The sequence below is a fragment of the Poecilia reticulata genome, chromosome 1 (genome assembly GCF_904066995.2).
Source record: "Poecilia reticulata chromosome 1, P_reticulata-male-v2, whole genome shotgun sequence".
Classification (NCBI taxonomy): Eukaryota; Metazoa; Chordata; class Actinopteri; order Cyprinodontiformes; family Poeciliidae; genus Poecilia; species Poecilia reticulata.
In genome coordinates this window covers 34412874-34435325 of record NC_088830.1, presented here as the reverse complement: position 1 = coordinate 34435325, position 22452 = coordinate 34412874, and the positions used below count along the sequence as shown (strand labels likewise).

At 47.0% G+C, this 22452-nt stretch overlaps 2 protein-coding genes across 8 annotated transcripts; one reads left to right on the top strand and one right to left on the bottom strand.

The window, feature by feature from the left end:
* Nucleotides 1-1167: 1167 nt before the first annotated feature.
* LOC103471658 (protein EOLA1) lies at nucleotides 1168-22188 on the top strand. Of its 4 annotated transcripts, XM_008420829.3 has the most exons (4): nucleotides 1168-1367; nucleotides 1454-1498; nucleotides 3586-3845; nucleotides 5381-5790. In XM_008420829.3, exons 3-4 carry the CDS (start codon nucleotides 3587-3589, stop codon nucleotides 5587-5589), a joined length of 468 nt encoding a protein of 155 aa, XP_008419051.1. In that variant the 5' UTR covers nucleotides 1168-1367; nucleotides 1454-1498; nucleotide 3586; the 3' UTR covers nucleotides 5590-5790. The 4 variants fall into 4 exon arrangements, with proteins under 4 accessions (XP_008419051.1, XP_008419041.1, XP_081468492.1 ...); XM_008420819.3 differs by having other exon boundaries at nucleotides 1168-1498; XM_081612366.1 differs by lacking the exons at nucleotides 1168-1367; nucleotides 1454-1498; nucleotides 5381-5790 and adding exons at nucleotides 18564-18632; nucleotides 22030-22188 and having other exon boundaries at nucleotides 1505-3845.
* alg13 (ALG13 UDP-N-acetylglucosaminyltransferase subunit) lies at nucleotides 5914-15042 on the bottom strand. Of its 4 annotated transcripts, none has more exons than XM_081612299.1 (25): nucleotides 14475-15041; nucleotides 14272-14355; nucleotides 13964-14014; nucleotides 13824-13870; nucleotides 13683-13755; nucleotides 13527-13608; nucleotides 13288-13453; nucleotides 13177-13216; nucleotides 12630-12747; nucleotides 12081-12145; nucleotides 11855-11955; nucleotides 11669-11754; nucleotides 11331-11601; nucleotides 11098-11202; nucleotides 10881-11022; nucleotides 10291-10456; nucleotides 10184-10219; nucleotides 10061-10116; nucleotides 9587-9655; nucleotides 7445-7568; nucleotides 7258-7377; nucleotides 7150-7190; nucleotides 6929-7046; nucleotides 6679-6783; nucleotides 5914-6597 (listed from the first exon to the last, which is right to left on the bottom strand). In XM_081612299.1, exons 1-25 carry the CDS (start codon nucleotides 14592-14594, stop codon nucleotides 6227-6229), a joined length of 2757 nt encoding a protein of 918 aa, XP_081468425.1. In that variant the 5' UTR covers nucleotides 14595-15041; the 3' UTR covers nucleotides 5914-6226. The 4 variants fall into 4 exon arrangements, with proteins under 4 accessions (XP_081468425.1, XP_081468422.1, XP_081468429.1 ...); XM_081612296.1 differs by having other exon boundaries at nucleotides 10881-11028; nucleotides 14475-15039; XM_081612303.1 differs by having other exon boundaries at nucleotides 10881-11028; nucleotides 11331-11598; nucleotides 14475-15037.
* Nucleotides 22189-22452: the final 264 nt, after the last annotated feature.

The following is a 22452-nucleotide window of genomic DNA, read 5'->3' as shown; positions in this document are numbered from 1 at the left end:
TATGGTTTATGTTTTATGGTTTATGTTTTATGGTTTATGTTTTATGGTTTATGTTTTATGTCTCTTCTATCACTGCAGTCACACCAAAATACTTTATTGCTTAGAAAAGTGGATCATATAAAAAATGTCACTTCCTGAATCTATTTCTAGAGATATGGAAACTATTGGAGTATTATTGAAAACAAAACAATGGAAATATGTTGTAACCTAATATTTAGTTTGGCAAAATGTTTTATTCATAAACAAAGAATGCTGAGATCATCTCGTTTTTAATTTTTCTAATCTGTATTCGTTATATTTCAAATCTCTGAAATGTATTGGATCATATGAAAACCTGACTGAATTATTAATCCATCAATCTATAGCAATGCTAACATATAAATCCCCTTGTTGCTATTTCAGCTGTTGTTTCATTACTATTATTATCATAATTATGTTATTATTTTTCTCTGTATTTCCACTCTGAAATCTGCCTCTACAGCTGCACTGTTGTTTTTGCATTTCTTGTTTGTAACTTGTTTAAATAAAGTTTGATAAAAATAAAAAAAGATCCAGTTTCTAAACGCACGATCTGCTGCGCAGCTGCGAACTTTGCTGTTTTATGTCTTTTCTTTGGTTTTTTCTTGTTTCAAACGTTCAACCCAGTCCAGGCTGCCGCTCCCGGATCTGACGTTGTGCGTCTTCCTGTCCGGTTGCGCCGCTGCACGCCGACGCACGCGCCCCTTTTATTCACTAATTTCAGACACAACCAAATCAGTTTTAAAAAGTGGAAATTCGGAATAATTTTAACAGTAACATAACAGCAACTGTGATACATTTACTCTTTAATGTATTTATAAAATAAATAAAAAACCAGTGGTTATGTTAGTGCTACCACCTCCCCGCCACTAGAGGCAGTAGCAGGCCCGAAAAGACTCAACTAAAGAGCAGATTTAGAAGTAAACCGAAAGCAGCAGAATGTTAAAAACTGAGCTTTGCTGAAGTAAATAAAAGAGAGAAGTTCAAAGACCTGCTGAGAGAGAAACTCCTTCCTAAAGATGAAAATATATCACAGATTTCAAAAGAAAATAAAAACGGGAGACCGCGGATAATATAGGAAATAGCGCCCCCTTCACTTCCGGAGTGCAGTGGTCCCATTTCCAAACAAGGTCTGAGACTGACAGTGTTCCGTCCCGCCCCTTCCTGTTTGCTGCAGCGAGGTTCTTCTCGCGAGGTGTACTAAGTTCTGGTCGGGAGCAGAGCTGACACGATCCTTACCGTTTTCGGCCTGCAGAGGGCGACACCGCCCCGCAGATCCGGGACGGTCAGAAGAAAACAGCAGGACGGAGAAGGAACCGCCGGTTCCGAACTGCGGATCGATTCTGAAGGTTCGGCGTCGGTTTGCGGTGCTTCTCTGCGCATGCGCTTGGACTGAGCGACTTCGATCAAAAACGAATCACCTGGTTTCTTGCAGGCTGACGGTCAGGCGAGGACTTCCGGTCGGGTTCGGAACCATCAGGTGGGTTATAATCGGGTCCATTTCGGGTGTTCTGGATCCTCAACCGGCAGATGGTTCTGCTGAGCATCAACTCCTCTTGCAGAGAGACTGGAAGCGACCAGAACCAGAACCAGAACCGGGCTGTAGAGAAAAATCCGAACCTGGAGTTAAAAGTCGAGACTTCGGACCGGAGAGAAAACTGATCAACTATCAATATAAATTTATCAGTATGACGTAACCAGGAGACATTGTGACGTCATTCTGCTGCAGTGAACGTTTTTTAAGTATTTATTGAATACATAAAGAAAACATCAAATGGTCAACAACAGAAAACAAATAAGCAGTAAAATGAATAATTAGTTTTTGGAAACTGATCGTTTCTGATCAGATTTGTTTGAAAGCAGCGATTAGCATATCGATGTATGGATATCAGATTTTATCCACATTTATGGCTTCAGACATTGATTAAAAAGGAACAAACAAAAAACCACGTTAGGGGCTACAAACTAAAATCTTTCATTAATTTAAATTATGCATCTTTTTTAGACAACTCCTAAAAAAGGAGAGTTCATTTTTAACAGCATTGATTGAGAGGGAGCATTTTGCATAACGACATTTATGGATATAATATTTTGTTGCAATAATCAGAACATTGACTAAAAATTCCAGATTTTTATCTTTAATAAACCGAATTGAATGTTTTGTAAGGAAACAAAATCAAATTTATTGTCTTAGAAGACAGAAAGTTAGGAAGTTGATCCCATAAGTTTAATACTTCTTTACATTCATAAAACAAATGTTTAGTTGTTTCCAAATGATTTGTACAAAAACTACAATTCTCTACATTAAAATTCAATCTCACTTTTAAGAATTCATTAGAAGGATATATTATTTATCCATCCATTTTCTAACACCTGGTCCCTCAGTGGGTCAGGAGGAGCTGCTGCCTCTCCAGCTGGTGTGCCGGGCGAGAGGCGGGGTCACCTGGACGGGTCACCTGGACGGGTCACCTGGACGGGTCACCAGTCTGTCGCAGGGCAACACAGAGACAGACACACACACACCTAGGGAGAATCTGGAGAGGCCAGTTAACCTGACAGTCATGTTTCTGGACTGTGTGATGAAACCAGAGAACCTGGAGAAAACCCACCATGCAGGGAGAACATGGAGACTCCATGCAGAAAGACCGGGAATCAAACCCAGAACCTTCTTGCTGCAAGGCAGCAGCTCTACCCACTGCACCACTGTGCAGCCGCTTATATGTTATTTATAATTTTAAAATGTAGTTCTTTATGTTTGGGAGGAATTGGACATTTCAAATAATTTGTCCTTATTTTGACTCTCATGATTTGTTAAATTTTGTGCTTTTTGTTTTTTCTGGTTCATGTTATTTATTGAATACTTGTTCAAAAACTTGTTATTGCATTTATTATCTCTAATGTCCACATACTCAATTTGAATCTTGTGGAGTCTTGGAATAGAGAAATTAGATAAATTGTTCTTAACTGACAATAAAAGGACATCAGAGATGCTACGTAATACTTTATGATTTGTTAGTGAACAGTCAGTTCCATATTTTCTGTTAAATTCCTCCAAACTGAGAATTTCACCATTTCCATCCAATAAGTGAGTAATTGACCAGATCTGTTTATTCCACCAGTCATTCATGAGTATAGATTTTCTACATAGAATGGCTCTGTAGTTCCACATTATGGGGCTAAAGTTGTGTTTAAACATCATGTAACAGAACCTGCTGATGGAAAGCAGAGATTTTCAGGGGGAGTTTAGATAATTCAAAATCACATTTCAATAACAACTCAATACCTCCAACTTCCTGAAATACGAACGACGGAACCACAAACCAAATAAGATCAGCGTTTTTTAAAAGCCATCTCATTTTTAAAGTCCCATTCATAATTTCAAAATGGACGCCTTAATACCACCTTCCTCATAATCCTTTAACAAATCTCTTTTTCTGATGTAATGGTTTGTTTTTCCAAATGAAGTTAAAGTTTATTCTGTTTTATGAGGTTTGGAGGGACGGCTAAGGAGGTGGGATGAACTTCTGACCTGTGAGAACTGAAATCTCCCATGATGCTCCTCTGCAGCATGGCGGTCCAGATGTGGTGCCTGTCGTTCCGGCAGCCGTACGCCGGTTTGGTTCTGGACGGGGTGAAGACCGTGGAGAGCCGCTGGCGCCCCCTGCTGGCGCCGCTGGAGAACCGCACCCTGGCGGTCCACATCGCCTGGCGCGACTGGGAGGGGGAGGAGTGGAGGGCGGCGCTGGGCGGAGCCTGGGGGCTGAGCGCCGCCCGGGTCCAGGAGCTGCTGGAGTCCGGGGAACGGTTCGGCCGCGGCGTGGTGGCAGGTAGGCAGTGACTTTCAAACAGTCACTTTAATTACTGATTACCTGGTTTGGAGAGGATTAAGAGAGGAAAAGTTCTAGAAGTTTAAAAACCGTTGGACTCGTTATATCCTCTCTATGCCCGGATTCAGAAAATGCTGTTTGCAAAGACTGAGATCACAGAGACGACAGCAATAATCAGCATTTATTCCAGAAAAACACATCAGAAACCTCAGATCACAAACACCTGAATTTACCTGAGAGGGAAAAAGACCAAAGATGGAAACGACAGACAAAAAGCAAAGACGTCCTTAGAGAAATCGCAAAATCTGATGTGTTACTGTGTGTGGAAAGTTTTATCTTCTTTTAATTTATTGAAATAAGGCTCATCCAACCAGGACCCGTCTCTGATCCTCTCTAAAGCCAGTTGTCCCCATTGTCTAAGGAGAGACTCTGACCTCCTGCTGCTTCATGGCTTTAACTGATCAGGTTGAAAAGCTGGAACTTCCCTCTGATCACAGATCTTTCCAAACAATCTGCTTGAACTACAGGTAAAATAAAGGTCAATAAGCCAGAATAAGTTATACACTTTAAAACTATAATTAGGCTACTTCAATCAAGTCATGTTCAATTTTAAAACTAGCTTATTTTAAATATATTTTCTTTTTTAGTTACTTTCAGCATCAGCTGACAACCAATCAATGTAAAAATTACATTTTACCAACACTTATATAATTATCATTTATTTGATAAACAACAATGTGTCTCCGCTTATGAGGTTGAACTGAAGAATAGATTGTTTAATGATTACAACAGTCCAAAAAAAGCTTTTAATAATTTTAGCGTGTTTTTCTTTGTTCCACCGTCTGTAAAACTCTAGATAGGATTTTAGAGCCCCCTTCCAGCCCCCCCTGTGTTACGGCCCTGCAGCTCCACCAATCAGATGGCTGCACACATTAGTGACGCTTATCTCAACATTAATAATGACGTTCAGCGGAGCAACTTTACGAACTCGTTCATTCGGGGCCGTTTCCATGTTTATTGATCTGTTCATGTTCGTCTCGATGTTTAAAGATTTCTGGAGCGCGAAGCTCCAGAAATCAGCAGTTTCAGCAGAAATGAGCAGTTTCACATTCAAAAACAAGCCCAGGAAACCAAACAGCTCATTAAATTTACCAGCAACTTGGAACAAACAAGCCCAAAGTTCCCTTTAATAACCAGACTTGCTGACAGAAACCCAAAGTAGTTCCTGTTCTTCCAGGATGTGCGTTTCCTCCACGGTTCAGCTGCTGCTGAATAAACGGTGGCGAGACGCACAGAGGAGATTACATTTTAATTACCTGTTGCTGAACAGACTGGCTGGATTAGAGTGACGGGTTCCTGACGTCACTGCAGGAAGGTGACCCTGAATGCACCACCAGTCAGCACGTGGTGACCTGTGACTGCTGGGCTTTCCACGCCGCCCTGAACGCATCAGCAGTCCTGGGGACCCTGAGTGGTGGTGCGTTCGAGGCGGCGTGTAAAGCCCGGTGATGAACGCGTCTGTCTGTTCCTGCCAGGCCTGGTGGATGTGGGCGGGACCTGGCAGTGCCCCGCCTCCCTGCCGGAGGCGGAGCTAGCAGAGTTGCAGCGGTCGGCCGTTCTGATTGGTCTAGAGCAGAAGCACCTGACCCGGTTGTCCAATCCCCGCTGGCTGAAGGGGCCCCTGAAGGCCCCAGGAGGTCGTGACCTCTGGACCGTGGAGATTCCCGCTGAGCTGTTCCCATGACAACACTTGGTAATGAGGACGTAGCAGTAGGCTCATCCCTGGTCTCCATGGCAACAGAATTCTGCTGAGACCCGGCTTCCTGTGTAAGCTCCTCCCCCTGACCAGTCGGACCAGAACCAGACAGGGGTTCTGGTCCGGTCCAACATGTTTGTAAATAGTCTGTGTTGATTTTTGTAAATAAATTTCTACTGGTTGAAAATATTTCTGCTCATTTCCAGTTTTTTTTTTAAACAAGTGGGGGAGGGGCTGAGGTCACTCAGGGTCGGGTTCTGGTCCAGGGAGTCAGGCTCCGCCCCCTACAGCCCAGAAATGAAACTGACCCGGTTCTGCTGTGGAACGAACTTTATTCACCTAAAACAAACCGGCACCAGAACTGAACACAAAGAAATCCCTCGCAAAGGTGAGGGACTAGCCCCGCCCCTTAGCCTCGCCCTCCACTGATTGGCTGCTGTTCAGAACAACCCGGTTCAGATTCCGCCATCTTCTGAACAGGAAGTGATTGTGGCAGACATGTTGGAGAAAAACATCCTAGCACATCTGTCATGAGACTTATTTTAGTTTGAACTCAAGTTCTGAACCTGAACCTGCTAGCGACGCTCATTGAAAATAAAGGGAGCCGTTAGCCACAAGCTAACGTTCACATGGAGGGGGGCATGTAGTGCGTGGGGGTGTGATGAAGGTGGGGGGCGGTGATGTAGCCGACCACATGTGGACTGGGGGCGGGGCAGTATACCCTGGGGGCGTGGCCTGAGGTTGACAGCGCTCCCCAGTGGGCAGGAGGAGGAACGCAAGGATGGTAGGAGGAGTGGGGCAGGTGGGGGGGGTGAGGAAGAGGAGGGTGAGGCGCTGCTGGCAGGTAGCCAGCAGGGGGTGGAGCTTCAAACGGCAGGTGCAGCAGAGTGGCGGCAGGAAGGGCGGTCTGGTCCGGGTACAGCAGTCCTGAGGGGGTGGAGCCTGGAGACGCCGGGGTCATGATGGAGGCGGGTCCTTCCGCTGAGGGGGCGGGGCCTGAGAAGTAGGAGGAGCATCAGAGGTTCAGACTTCCTGTTTATTGAGTTCCTACCGTCAGAAGCTGGCGCCGGTACCGACCGCTGGGCTGGGCCTCCGCCTGGACGTCCGATGCCCTGGAGGATTCTGGGTAGGAGGAGGGTGGCTGCTGGGCCCGGCCGCTCTCAGGGAAGGGAGGGGGGTCCACTGGGGGCAGAAGCACAGGAAAGAGTCATCACATCCCAGTTCAGACTGGTTTCACACCGACTCTGGTGTCAGAGAGTTGCCCTCCGGCCCAAACGACCCGGTTCTACAGACAATGTTCCATCAATCAACTCTGGACCTGACTCACCGTGGGGGGGGGGCTCCGGGCCCAGGTAGGGGGGGTAGTGCTGGTAGGGGTAGGCCGGCTCCGGCGAGGTGGGGGGGGGGTAGGCCTGCTGCTGCTGCCAGCTGCTCTGGTGGAACCACTGGGGGGGACGGGGGGGGGGGTGGGGGTGTAGGGAGCAGAGGGTTAATGTGGCAACAACCTAGTTACCCCCGATTACCCACCAGTTACCCCCAGTTACCCACCTGCACTCCCAGGTTGTAGTAGTACTGGACGACCCTGCAGTCTGAACACAAACATCATCAGAACTAGAGCCGACCCCTGGGGTCAGATTGAACCATGTGACCTCTGACCTCTGGGCAAGTCGCTGCCGTTTGGGTCGTAGGAGTAAGGGGGCGGAGCCAGCACGGTGCACAGAGGCTCGCCCGACTCGCCGACCAACCAGGGAGTGGCAGCGGATATCGTCATGGAAACTGAGGAGAGAAAACCAATCAGATCTCCCGGCTGACCGGCGGCCCCGCCCACAGACGGCAGGCGTACCTGGGCGAGTCTGAGCGTGTGCGGCCGGCGGCAGGTGAGGGGCGGCCGGGACCCGGGACGGCGAGGGAGGCGAGGAAGAGGAGGAGGAGGGGGAGGAGCAGATGACCGGCAGCGGCTTCACCACCTGGAACAAACACACCTGAGGCAGTTGACCGACAGTGGGGGGCGTCTCACCTGCGCCCTCTAGAGGTGGACGTCAGGGAGGTCAGAACGAGTCGAAGCATCCAGTCGAGATATTTCTGCTCCAAACTCATCGCTGGAGACGTCGGAGCAAAACTCGATGCACAAGTTCAAAAAGTATTTCAACTCTTTGAAAACGGGTTTTTACGACAGATGACAAAAAAATAAAAACGAGTCAATTTAACAATCTGTCTGACGAGCTTCATATTTTATGTTCCGTTTTGACTGAGTTAGTTTCGCTGTGAAGCTTTTATGTGTTGAAAAATATCAAATTAATGACAGAATATTAATTTCATTTAAAAAAAAACCTGATGCTTCATGTGAAAAATACAAAGACTAATGGAACTAAAATGTCCTTTAAGAGAAACTATGAATGTTGTGACTTTATGAACCAAAATGCTCAATAATTCATCAGTTTCCTCTAGTCTGAGAAGAAAACATGTTTAAAAATCATGACAATCAGAACCAAGCAGCTTCTATTCCACCACAAAAACATTCATTTCATAAATATATATGAAGTTTTCCCTGTAACCACTTTCTGCAGAAGAAACGAAAAATAAATATCAATTTCTGCGTTTTGTGATGAGATTTTCAGACAATAAACATTTTTTAAATTGTGACTTAGTTTTTAGGTTACAGCAGAAATCTATATTTAAGTTTTAATATAATAATTTGGTCTTCTAACCGGGATGAAGAGTTAAATTATGATACATTTAAACCTCTGGTTAGTTAAAAATCACCTCCATTGTTAAAGTGAAATCATTTATTTTACAAAGTGTTTAAACGCTGCAGCATCACAAAAACCCAACATTTAAACCAACATGTTGATATTTAAAACCAACATGTTGATATTTAAACCAACATGTTGATATTTAAACATGTTGATATTTAAACATGTTAATATTTAAACATGTTAATATTTAAACATGTTGATATTTAAACCAACATGTTGATATTTAAACCAACATGTTGATATTTAAACATGTTAATATTTAAACATGTTAATATTTAAACATGTTAATATTTAAACATGTTGATATTTAAACCAACATGTTGATATTTAAACCAACATGTTGATATTTAAACATGTTAATATTTAAACATGTTAATATTTAAACATGTTAATATTTAAACATGTTGATATTTAAACCAACATGTTGATATTTAAACATGTTGATATTTAAACATGTTAATATCTTAAGATCTGAAATTTGTGACGTTTTGTTTCATTATTTTTATTTCTTCTTTTTCCTGCTGTTTATCATATTAAACTTTTTTATTACTAATGTGTCTTGTTCATAATTTTTTCTTTGAATTAGAAAAAATAAATCATTGCCATAAATCCTTTTAACTCAAAACATCACATGCAGCAATGAATTGTGGGTAACACACTTTGCCGAGCTCCGCCTGAATGCAGACTCAGCATGGAAACGGGACCCAAAAGGGGCGGGGCTAAAGCAGGAAGTGGAGAATTTGGTACGCACTACGGTTCTTATGAACTCTGCTACATGAACGAAGTGACCTCACTTGGTGAACGTCTGAATCTGCATCACTCCCACTTCAGTCCATCTGTCTAGTCAAAGTCCAATTCCGTTGGTGTGAATGTTAATTGACCTCTGACCTCTGGTCCTCCAAACCTCAGTCTGGGTTCGGTTTGAATGTGAACACCAAGCAGACCAGAGGGGGCATTCTGGGTAAATCCAACCAAAGCTAACATGCTAGCCTAGCGCTAGCAGCAGAAATGGCTCCTGGTCTTCAGCCTAAAGAGAAATCCTCCAACCGCTAAAGTCTGACGCCTCCATCTTGTTTCCATCTGGTGAAGAAGGAAGTTGCTCTCAGTGTCTTCAGAGGTTTTCGTGTCGTTTCCTGGTGCAGCGCCCCCACAGGCCAGGAGGGGTACAGGCTCCTCAGAGGGTTTGGAGGATGAACCAACCAGCAGGGGGCAGAAGCAGGTGTGCTTACCTGTGGAGTGTAGCTGTAGGTTATGTCTGATCTGCTTGGAGAGTTGGTCTGACCCCTTTCCTGTTTGTCCTTTCACAATAAGACAAAATCAAATATATATTTATGAAGCATGTTTCCAACATGCAGCAGCAGCACAAAAGCTTTGCAAGGACAAACAACCAAAAAGTTCAAAGGTCAAAGAATCAAAGATCAGACAGAAAAAACAACCTGGATGGCTGGGAACCTGACAGCCAACCAGAAAGGTCAAAGGTCATAAAAATGAAACGTCTGGGTTTCATTGGTGAACTGATGGCCATAATGGAGGAAACTCCGAGGTGATTGTGGGCGGGTCTGTAGTGATTGATGCTGAATGTGACGAAGGGCTAGTGTTAGCCCCGCCCATCTAACTGGAAGAAACAGGAAGTAGGCAGGGCAGCTACAGTTTGATTGGCTCCAGCTCCTCCTCCTGATTGGTCCAGGTGTGAGCGTCGTTACCTGAGTGGCGCTGGGCTCATCGGCTGTGTAGACGCCTGGCATCTGGTAGCTCTGATCTACAACACAACACGATGTCACTTCCTGTCCCAGCAGGAAACATGGCAGCAACGTGCCGATCCTCACCCTGGGCGCCGAACACGTACTCCTCCGCGTACTCGGCTGAAATCGATCACATGGCCGTCACACGGCACGCTCACCCAGGCTTTTATTCTGAAAGGTCGGCCACTCACCCTGGTCCTCCACGGTGCTGGTGTCCGCCTGGTCGTCCTCTGAGGAGCAGGCAGGCGTGGCGCCGGGCGGGGAGGCTGGTGGACGGCCCACCGCGGGCCGCTGCACCCGGTAGGAGGAGCCTGAGGACGGTGAGGGGCCCCGGATGGGCGGAGCCACAGCAGGGCCCTGTGTGGGAGCACCATCAGCAGGATTAACCAATCAGGAGCCAGTAATGGACTCAACAGCAGCGCTAATGGCCGCAGCTAGCTCTACTAGCAAATAAGGTTAGGTTGGTAAAAGTTGCTCTAAAGTTGTGAAGTACTTTTGGAAATATCCACGTATGCTACAGTACAAATATTTCCTGATACTCCAATGTACGATATCGGTACGATATCGGTACGATATCGGTACGTTGCCCCTCTGCCTCATTGCCCCGGCGATGCCAACATGCAGCAGTCCTGCTATCAACACCTGGAAAAACCTCAGCCTGAAGGAAATTAAATGACACACTGTCATCATTTCAACCCCACCCACGACCGATGGGCCCCCCGATGGGACCCGCGATGGGCTGTGATCTGGAAGCAACCCGGTTCTGGTTCTGGTTGCTCACCTGCAGGGCGGGGAAGATGGCGTCGCCGGCGTCCTCCAGCTCGTAGAAGGTCATGGGCGGGTCGTGGTCGGCCGCTTCCTCCACCGCCTCGGCGGGAAACCCGTACTGACATTCCTTACTGACGGCCAGCAGGTGGCGCCGACTGCGGCTGGCAACAGAAAGACATGAAGGAGAAGGTCCTGAAAGACCTGCTCGGGTTCTGGTCGTGTGGACTCACCGGGACCGGAAGGCGTAGTTCTCGTAGTCCTGGTAATATCGTCTGCCTGGGTGGTAATAGGTCAGATGTGGACCAATCAGCTGACGGTTCAGGAACCGAGTAGGACTTCAGAGTAGAACCAGAACCCCGAGGTCGGGTCAGGTCGGGTCGGAGAGAAGAGCAGAAACCAACCAATCAGAGACATGAAGCAGCTGAGGGGTAACAGACGGCGGACATGTTGGACGGCGTTCTACCTTGACACGCCGTAGCGTGGGGCTCTTGCTGCAGGGGTGTGGTGGTGTGGGGGGGCGTAAGGGTCGTAGGTCAGGGCCCCTGGTGACGGGGGGAGGGGTGGGCGAGGGTGACCCGCGGGTTGGAAGCGGGGAGGGAGGGGCGAGGGGGCGGGGCCTCCATAGGAGATGGGCGGCGGCATCAGTAGCTCCGTCCCCTTCGACCCGCTGCTACCGCGGGACTTCCTGAAGTAACGATGGCGGTGATGACGCTGACCTCGAGACTCTGGGTCTGCTGAGAGAACAGAGGGGTCACGGTGTACCCCAACAGAACCAGAACCCAAGCAGAACCAGAACCTCACCTGGATCTCCTTTCCTGGCCGGCGCCGCCACGTTCCAGGCAGGAACTGGGTTGACTGGTTTCAGATCCGTCAGCGGAACCAGGTGTCTGCGTCACATCAGCAGGAACTTCAATCTGCTGCCACCAGCCAGATCCAGAACCAGGTTCTAACAGGGTTCTGGTTCAGACCCGGTTCTGAAAGACTTACTTCTCTCCCAGCTCCTCGATGAACACGGTGACGGCCGCCGAGTGGGTTCCCACTTCCTGGATGAAGGCGTTGTAGAATTTCCCTTTGGGTTCCAGACGGACCTGAAATCAGACGACCGAGGCTGATCATAGTTCTGGAGCGTCCAGAACCGGTCCAGGGTCCCGGTCTGGAATTCGACCAGCTGCAGAAGGTCTGGAGAACAGCCAATCAGGAAGCGAGTCGTTACCTGGCACTTGTCTCCCAGGAAGTACTGTCGACCCGCGAACACCATGTAGTCCGTCTTCTGCATCTCTGTCACAGCAAATTAATCAGATTACTACAAACAACCCGACTTCATCCAGGTGCGCCTCACCTGCGATCAGCTGACCGGTTCAACACAGGGCTGGACGATGCATCGCCAGTTTTTCATTTTACGATGGTTATAACGGCTCCATCGCAAAAATCGAGTATAAATTGTTGTTGGAATAATAAGCTAGTCATCAAATTCACTGTATGGGTTTTCCGACACCCTATGAATGCATCACTTGACCCTCGGCCCCCCAACCTGAATATTTTCTGCCAACCAAACACGAGACAAGTTGTGAAACTGAAGAGGCGTCAGATGAACTAGTCGAGTTCTGAAGAGACGCTGGATTAATAATCTGGCAGTAGTTTGGATTTTATATGGAGGATGTCGAACAAAATGAGGTAACCCCTCCCCAACCTTTCAACCAATCAGAGCTCTACTGATCTGATTGGTTGATTTCTCTGTTGGCCTGGTGACTTCCTGCGTTACCTTTGCAGGTGTCCTGCCACACGTCAAACTCCAGGTTCCTGTAGACGTCGCCGTCCAGAGACTTCAGGACCTTGTAGGGCAAACAGAGTCTGGAGGTGGGCGGAGCCTCAGCAGGTGGCTAAACGACAGCAGACACAACATCACCACAGGTATAGGCGCCATTTCATCGTCTGACCTTCCCGATGCGTCCGAGTGAGCCGGACGCTCCGCTTCGGTCAGACTGCCAGGGAAAAAACCATCTGACAGTCAGCAGGGGGCGCCACGATGCAGGCCTGGCGGGCTTTTCCTGATCCAGTCCTCCAGAACCGGTCCGATGGAATCGCTTCCTTGGCATGTTCCCGGTTCAGCAGAAACCGGGCCAGACCTGCGGATCCGGTTCTGGAGATTCTGTACCAGACCTGCAGAAGCCGCCATCTTTATTTCTTCCTGCATTTAAACGGTGACATCATCACTCCTCGACCGTCTTCTTCAGACTTCAGGGCCTCGTTTGTTGTCATGGAAACGGGGCTAGCTACATGTGGGCGGAGCCTAAGGCTGGCAGCCTCACCTTGGTCTCCTCTGCTGCTCCACCCGCCTCCGCCTCGTCCCTGCAGGTGAGACCAACGCTGACATCATGTGACCGCAGACATCCAATCAGGACGTTGGAAGGTTGGCTCACCTGTGCACCCGATCCTCAGGTGCGTCGTAGCCCACGTCAACGTCGCTGCACACAGACAGGCTGTTTCTATAGCGACGACCTCCGGCCCTGAAGGCCTCCATGGCCTGCCAGAGCTCCGCCCCCTCCACGCCGAACACCTGAGTGTAGAGCAGCTCGTAGAGCAGAGCTGCACACAGAGACACACCTGAGCAGGTAGACACACCCACACTCCCTCCCCACCTGAGGCCACGCCCACTCACACTGGCACAGCGCTGCTGAGGCTGGGTAGCTCCGCCCATAGATGATGTCATAGTGACCGTTGATGGAGCAGCACAGGGTTACCTAGGCAACAAGAGCTTGAGGTCACCAACAGCCAATCAGAGGCCAATCTGAACACCTGACCTGAGTGACCCCACCTTGTCCACAAAGTCGTTCTCTGAGATGATGGTGGCCGGTTTCCCGGGGTAACGGTAGATCAGGAAACACCGCCTGCAGGTGGACTGGAAGTTACCTGCAGCCAGGTGACTATGTGACCTGCAGCAGTCATGTGACCTCACCTGTAGAGCTGAGACAGAGCCTTGATCTCCACCTGACCCACCGTCTCCTGAAAACACACACACACACACACACACACACACACACTGAGCTGGTGGGATCCAGGTGAGCTCAGGTGAGACAGCAGCTCACAGGGACTCACCTTGGGATCCTCCAGGCGCTCCAGGTACTTCTCAAAGGAACCCTCCACAAACTGCAGGGACAACAGACAGGTGACCTGTCAGGGGGCGGGGCTCAGCAGAAAGGTGAGCACCTGGCAGGGGGCGGGGCTCCGGTTCTGTCAGAACCACTGACCCCAGCCCAAACAATCAGAACATGTCCAGGTCAAAGGTCAGGAAGGTTCTCCATCTCCAAAAGCAGAACACACCGACCCAGTTCTGGATAGCACAGCTCCCCCCGGAGGTTTGCCCCAGTGGGAGCTTAGGTTCGGTTCGGTTGGACCCAACTCACCGGCTCAAAGTTGCACCTGTTGGAGCGCATGAAGCTCGCGCAGTCCAGTCGGATCTTCTGATGGTAGTTCTGGGAGAAGTAGAGCTGCGGGACAGAACCGAACCGACTGGGTCAAATCGGAACCGTCACAGAAACACTGGTCCTGTTCCAAACCTATCATTTCCATTCGGTGACCTCTGACCCCACCCCCCGCACCGGCTCACCTGCTCGGAAACGGCCCGGAACAGGCTGGACGCGTCCCGCGCGACCATCTTCCGGTACAGACCCAGACTGGACAGGTACTCGTCCATGTTCACAAAGTACTTCTTCAGGCCTTTCTGCATCCCGCCGAACCGAACCGCGCTCCACGTGCACGGAACAGTTCCTGACCTCAGTGACTTCCGCTAAAGCGGTCGCGCGCGCCTCCAGGTGACTTCAATCAGGTCTAATGAACGCCAGACCGCGCATTGTCTGCGAGGCGTTCACGGACGGAGAGAGGATCGGAAAGAACCGTTCACTGGTTTGGAACCGCAGTACTGAATGAACCGGATCATTATGACGTCAGAGGAATCAAACATTGTTGCATAGAAGGTTACCAAATTCACAATATGTTCAGATTAATGGCGTTAATTCTGATTTACTGAAGCTTTCGGCCGCTGGAGAGAACCGAGCAGGGGGCGGGGCTTAGTCGGAGTCGATGTCGGCGCTTCCGGTTTTATTCCCGCCTGTCGCTGCTTGACTCTGGTTCTGGCTCTAACTGTTTTTGGGTTCTAACCACAACCCAGAGTAGGGCTGCTACCCGTCCCGTATTTGACTGTTAACTGTTGCGTCCCGTATTGAGGCGATACGGGACGATTTGTTCCGTATTTCTATAAATGTCCGATAGACTCGCCCATCATCAGCACTAATAAAACAATAATGACTAAATAAAACAGGAAACATGAAGGTCAGCTAAATTGTCGTGGTGGGAGCTAAAGGCCCCCTGAACGCTTCGGACCGACGCTGTTGCCTAGAGACGGACACTACGCAGCCGCGGTGAGCTGCTATCAACCCGGGTCTTTTTCAAACCCTCAACCCGATTCTTCACCGTCCCTGGAACCAAAACCTCTTCTAAAGATACAGACGTGAGAAGGAAGACTGGAATCCCAGGCTGAACATGTCAGTGAGGACGAACACAGGCAGTTGGTCCTGGTGCTGCTGTATGAATGGATCAGGAGGAACCGCAGACCCGTTGGAACCTAAAGAACCAGAACTCAGCATCTCTTCATCCCTCAATCACCTCCTGAGGCTGATATGGTGCAGAACATTTAGCTATGATTCAGTTTCTTTCAGTCGACTAGATTGCTTTGATTATTTGATCATCAATTATTTGCTTATAGTCGTATCAGCCGAAATAACAGCAAAATGGCCATTTAAAGAACAAATCACAGGTGACCTGGCAGGGGGCGGGGCTCAGCAGACAGGTGACCTGGCAGGGGGCGGGGCTCAGCAGACAGGTGACCTGGCAGGGGGCGGGGCTCAGCAGACAGGTGACCTGGCAGGGGGCGGGGCTCAGCAGACAGGTGACCTGGCAGGGGGCGGGGCTTAGCAGACAGGTGACCTGGCAGGGGGCGGGGCTCAGCAGACAGGTGACCTGGCAGGGGGCGGGGCTCAGCAGACAGGTGACCTGGCAGGGGGCGGGGCTCAGCAGACAGGTGACCGGGCAGGGGGCGGGGCTCAGCAGACAGGTGACCTGGCAGGGGGCGGGGCTCAGCAGACAGGTGACCTGGCAGGGGGCGGGGCTCAGCAGACAGGTGACCTGGCAGGGGGCGGGGCTCCGGTTCTGTCAGAGCCACTCTGGTGGTTTTACTTTATGAATGAATTAAAAATGATGATGCTGCACTTTTAGCTGCTGTATTGAGACATGATCAGACTTTCCATCTGCAGCCTGGATCTCTGGAGACATGTGGCTCTTTGGCTCCATTAATATGTTAAATCATGAAATATTGCTCTGGTTTATTGTTTCGTTCTTTTTCAAGTGTTGCCCTGGAAAGACACTGACTCACTAGCGGAACAAGTCAGCGTCGGGCCGGAGGGCGGGGCCAATTAGATTTAGGGCGGCCATCTTGGAGCGAGATTTAGGGCGGCCATCTTGGAGCGGGCGGCCATCTTGGAGAGGGCGGCCATCTTGGAGCGGTCCACCACTCCACTCAGCGTTATGTGTTTAGCAGCACAATGACGTATCAGCGCATTTAATCGATCATAACAGCTTTTTTGTTACTGGAAACTTTGTTCCAAAGCACACAGCCGTTCAGAATTTATTTAATGAATTATTTAGTAATATCAATACAAATTTATATAACTATACAAACACAAATAAATAATACATGTTTATATATATATATATATATATATATATATATATATATATATATATATATATATATATATATCAATGAGTTCTATCTTCCGAGACTCAGTAGCTGAGATTGAGTCCAAACTCCGATGTGATTCATCCTGCAGTGAATCGTCTCTCTTTATAGATTCTCCCTCTTCTTCCTCACATCGTGTCTTTAGGAAACCTTCAGAACAAAAACGGAAGATTTGGGATGAATTACATATAAATAATAGTCTTTACCACCTGTGTAAACTTTGCTGGTGAATGTTATAACACATAATATAAGTTTTATAATATGTTACATTGTTTCATTTCTAATATAGGCTCTTGTGCCAGATAATCTAAGTCAATGTTAGAGAATAATTAATTATTTTAGATTTACAGAATCTCAGTTATCCTTCATAGCGGCTGAACCCGTATTACACCGAGCACTGTAGCTAATATTAGCTGGTATCTCGCCGGTGGACATAAATACAGTAAAGTAATATTATAATCACAATATATACACAATAAAATGTCCATCTTACTTGTGACATGTTGTCTGTGGAGCCTCACATCAATAGTCCATCGATCAGAACAACAATATCCTCAGTGCTGAGGCATCTTCTGCTGTTTGGTTGAGCAAAGTAGGAGGGACGACCTCTCCAAGATGGCCGCCGTATTTCCTGCTACGGAGCAGCCAATGAGGGGTTTACTCTTACATTATGTCTATGATCCCATGAAAGTAGGGTGACACTCCGTGGTGGGCGTCCCTTGTCTTGATTTCTGAAAGATGTCAGAACCCAGAACCAAAAGACACTAAAGCTTCATAAAGTTATTGATGATTCATTTCAGGTTCAGTTTTATTTTATTTAGAAAGACAGATTTCCATTACATTCGTTAATTACAGCTTAACCCATTTAAGGTTGTACATAAAGATAGAAGTGGAGAGTCAAAGTAATTTTGTACATACATACTGCCTTTCTGGTATTTTCTTTTACAGACTGTTACTAATTTTAGTTGTGAACGATAACAAAAATTAACAACAATGAACAAAGATGGGGATGGCACCAACTCGAGCAATAAAAACCACATGAACATAAAAGGGCAGGACACATAATTCACAAGAATAATCAAATGAAGTCGGATCTAATTGGTTCTACAGACTCAGTCCATTTGGTCCAGATCCTATAAAATGTTCCTATTTCAACTTGGAGGGAAAAATAAATCTTTTCCATAGCATAAATCTGGTCACTAATCTCAATCCATTCATCAATAGTGGGTGGTTCTGGTTTTAGCCATTTCCTTGTGACGGGTTCCTTACTGGCTGCCAGCAGTTTGTCCTACTGGTCCATGAGTCCAACTGCAGGTTCCCCAGGTTCAACGCTTCACATCGAATGTTTACGTTTCCAATATGTCTGTGGAGCTCTTCCCAACATGGTTTTATTACCTGGCAGCCCCAAAGACATGGAAGTGTTTGGCCCCTCAGACCCAGAGTCTCCAGCAGACGCCCCGATCCGTCAGACCCAGAGTCTCCAGCAGGCGCCCCGATCCCTCAGACTCAGAGTCTCCAGCAGGCGCCCCGATCCCTCAGACCCAGAGTCTCCAGCAGGCGCCCCGATCCCTCAGACCCAGAGTCTCCAGCAGGCGCCCCGATCCCTCAGACCCAGAGTCTCCAGCAGGCGCCCCGATCCCTCAGACCCAGAGTCTCCAGCAGGCGCCCCGATCCCTCAGACCCAGAGTCTCCAGCAGGCGCCCCGATCCCTCAGACCCAGAGTCTCCAGCAGGCGCCCCGATCCCTCAGACCCAGAGTCTCCAGCAGGCGCCCCGATCCCTCAGACCCAGAGTCTCCAGCAGGCGCCCCGATCCCTCAGACCCAGAGTCTCCAGCAGGCGCCCCGATTCGGTGATATCGTCTCTGAATGGCTGTAACTGAACATCATGTGATGTTTTTCCAGCAAACTCCCGCCAGGTGTTTGATCCGGTCGAGGCCCACGGCGGTGGACGTGTCTCCTCCCAGCTTTCTGGTGAGATTATTTCCTTCGTTTCCTTTTCCCATTTCTCCTTATATACCCTGTATTCCCGTGTTTAGACGGCTGTACGGCATTAGATAGAGATAATTCTGCTGTCTGATCTGGGCCTAATTAGAAATACCCCATGGAACTCAAATCACTTCTTCTCAGCACCTCTAACATGTTTAATAATGTCCTAAAACAATCATCTTTTCCAGTCCAAATCCTTCTGCAAGGTCTCAAAACTCTGACAACGTTTCCCTTTGTGAGCGAATGAATAATATGAAGTTGATCCTTTTGGGATCCATAACTTGAATCAGTTATCGATTCTATTTGGTGTAAAATCTGAATCATGGGCACAAACCTCATAATTTTGGATGCTTCTCTTGTTCTGCACATTTTAGCCACTTCCTGCCAGGACTTGAGAAAACTCCCAGTTATGGAATGTTCTGGGATCTGCTGCTCTTCCTGTAGCCTATAACCACTGAGGTGGGCCGTTATTCCTGTGCCGTGCGCAGCATCATCCATGCTGCAGTGTGATGGCGCACACAGGCCGACTAACGGTCCAGCTGGGCTGCATGGTGGCAGGAAGCCCCACTCCACCATTTACTTTGTTTAGTTGCAGAGTTTAAAACGTGATTCTGGCCTTTTTTCCCCGTCAGCCACAGAAACCTCGCTATCGATCGATGCCATTCTAGGAACTGTTCAGCTGGGATTCTGACCGGGAGGCAGAGGAATAAGCACAGCAGCTGGTTTTCATCCTGATGGATTCCATCCGGAGCTCAAACTTAGGAGGGGAAAAACTTTCCATCCATGTAAATCTGATTTCCAAATGCAGTAATAATTGATCTCATCAGCTCAGAAGGCAGTGAAAGCCCCAGATATTCCAGCCTCCCAGTCCCAGCAGCGTTAATGGAGACGGTGGATCATAGTTAAATTTTAATACTTCAGTTGTTTAATTTTAATTTTCTAACCAGAGATTAAACTAAAGTCTTCGAGCAACTGCATCAGTTTGGGATCGTCTGTTTGCTGCGTCATCAATAAATCGTCAGCGAACAGTTTTTGCTCCCCAGATGTCTGTGACCTCTGACCTCTGATCAGTTGGCTCATGTTTTCTCTAATGCTGGAATTAGTTGCATCATTTTGTTCCATTCTGCAGTGAATCCATCAGTCCTGGAGGTTTTCCCTTTTAGTTCTCCTGATTGCGGATCTTTTGTCATTTTGGATATTAATTTCTTATTTTGCTCATCAGTGATCTTTCCCAGAAAAGCATCGATTTGGGTGTCGCTGCCCGTCTGTGACTGGGTATTTACCGTTTTATAGTATTTTTGGAAGCAGTTTTTGATTTTCTCCTGATTTCTGTTTCCTTTGCTACATTGTTCCTAATTTTATGCAGTGGTGGGAAGTAACAAAGTACAAGTACTTCGTTACTGTACTTAAGTAGATTTAATAATGGATACTTTCTACTTTTACTCCACTACATTTTACAGTAAGTATCTGTACTTTCTACTTCACTACATTTCTACAAAACTGTCGCGTTACTCATTACATCCAAGTCTCGTTGCTCTTTTTACCGTTAAAATGTGAAGTTCAGGGATTTAAGGTGGCGCCGTAAAATCCCAGCAATAACGTGACGTAGTGTCTGTTGTCACCCATCGGCTCCACCTTTACTCGCTGCGGAGCTCCAGACATGCGCAGTGGTTTCCTCTGAGCGTCAGTAATATAATAGCTGCATAAATCATAAGATATGGCGACATGTAAAATCAGCAGCGCTTCGCTTTCACAGACGGTGGGACTTCGTCCAACTTTTAGCGTCACTTGGAAGGAAAGCTTAAAGAAAGGTAAGATCTGTGGACGTGATGCTAGCTAAGCTAGCTGTACAGAGACACATGTTACATCTGATGAAAAAAAGTTGTCACTCATGCGCTGAATTACTGTGTGGAGGTTTTGACTGAGGTGTTGCATATATGGGACAACGCTGTGACCAAAGTCTGCAATATAGTGATATGACATTCATGGACGATCCGATTCTTCTGGACGGATCTTGACTAAGTCCTATAGTGCTGAAGCCTCACTGAGAGCCGTTCTTTGTTCTTGTAATGCTCTGCGTACACTGCAGTAGCTATTTTATTTCATTAAAATATCTTTATATTTAATTGGTGAATAAATAAAACAAGAACGTAGCAACACAGAACATGCTCATTGCTCTTTGTTTTCATCTCCTGTCATGGTGGCAGACGTTGCAGCAGGAGGGAGGATGAGAACAGTCACGGTGCTCCTCCTGCTTGGTTACTTCTTGCTTATTGGGCCTTGGACAGTGTTCATAGTTGAGCGTTGTTAATTGCTATGTTTAATGGTGCAGACAATTATTATTTCTGACATTGGCAATATGGGCAACCGCCCAGGGTGTTATTTCTTTAGGGATGGCAGGAGACCTCTGTGTATTGTGGCACAGAGATGAAAGCAAAACAGAATGAAGAAGAGTTTGAATTGATACTGGTTACATTTATTTCAGCTCTAAGTATTTAATATCTAGGTGGGAAAGTGAATCTTTCAGATCAATTTGAGAAGCAGTTTTGATAGGTGCACTTAATGTTATTGTCATGTAGCACGGGGTGCTGGTTTTGATTTGGTCTTGGGTTCAGTGGTCTAGACTACAACTCTGCTACGTGGCTCCTTGGTTCCATGTCCTCCTCTGCCAGTTGGATTCTTTCAAAATAAATGTGTGGAAAAAAAGTGAAGTGCATGTTATGTTAGGACAGGAGACCAGATGTTTCCATCCCTGAAGTTATGATGCATAGATTCATATATCTAAGTCTAAACTATGTTACAGAGTAAACACAATAAAAACATGTTTTATCTGTATATGATCATATGATCGGTCCACTTAATGATATTAGCGATTAGGTAATGCATTCAGCAAGTACTTTTACTTTTAATACTTAAGTATTTTTAAAAGCCAGTACTTTTTTACTTTTACTTAAGTAAAATGTTAATGTGGTACTTTGACTTTTACTTAAGTACATTTTTTGAGTACTTTCTCCACCACTGATTTTATGTCTAGTTCTGCAGCCTGTTGTTTTCTGAACCTATCTGATAAAAGTGTCAGGATTTCCCACCTGCCTCATAGTGTTGCTTTATAAAAATAAGTTTTTTTGATTTCCTGAGTATTTATTTCTTCTATTTCTTTTTTTAGTTTTATATCTTATGTTTGGTTTTGTCATCTTTGGGAAACTTTGCATGTTCTCTCTGTAGTCTTTTTAAATCCTCTTCTGGCTCCTGGAGCTTTTCCTCTGATTCTCATGTGAGTTTATGGATGATTTTACCTCTAATCACTGATTATAGGAGGAGTTACTTCCTCATTATCGGTATTTTCTAAATATAAATGAATTTAGTTTTTCTCTAATGACAGATGTGTTCAGAGTTCAGCCTCCAGAGTGGATCTCCTCTGATCTGAATGGGATCCACAGCTGCCTGCCCTAAACAGATCTCCCTACATAAAGAGGTGATCTCTGCAGGATGGACGTTGTGAATAATCTTCAGGTTTCTTTCTCTCCAAACGTCTCCCACCTCATTCATCCAGGTATTTAATCTTCTGACAATGTTTTTTGCGTCTGGTTTCCCATTTGATGATTTTCGGATTCAATCGGACATTAAAATCTCCGCCACATATGAAAATCCTCTGACTTTTTGTTGTCATTATATGGACTAAAGGACCGGCCACTTCCAGGAGGGATTTTCACGGTAAGCAGAGTTTTATCACGATTCCTTCTACTTTGCCTGTAACCAGAACAAATCTGCCTTCATCGTCGTTTTATCCTGAATGTGCTCATGA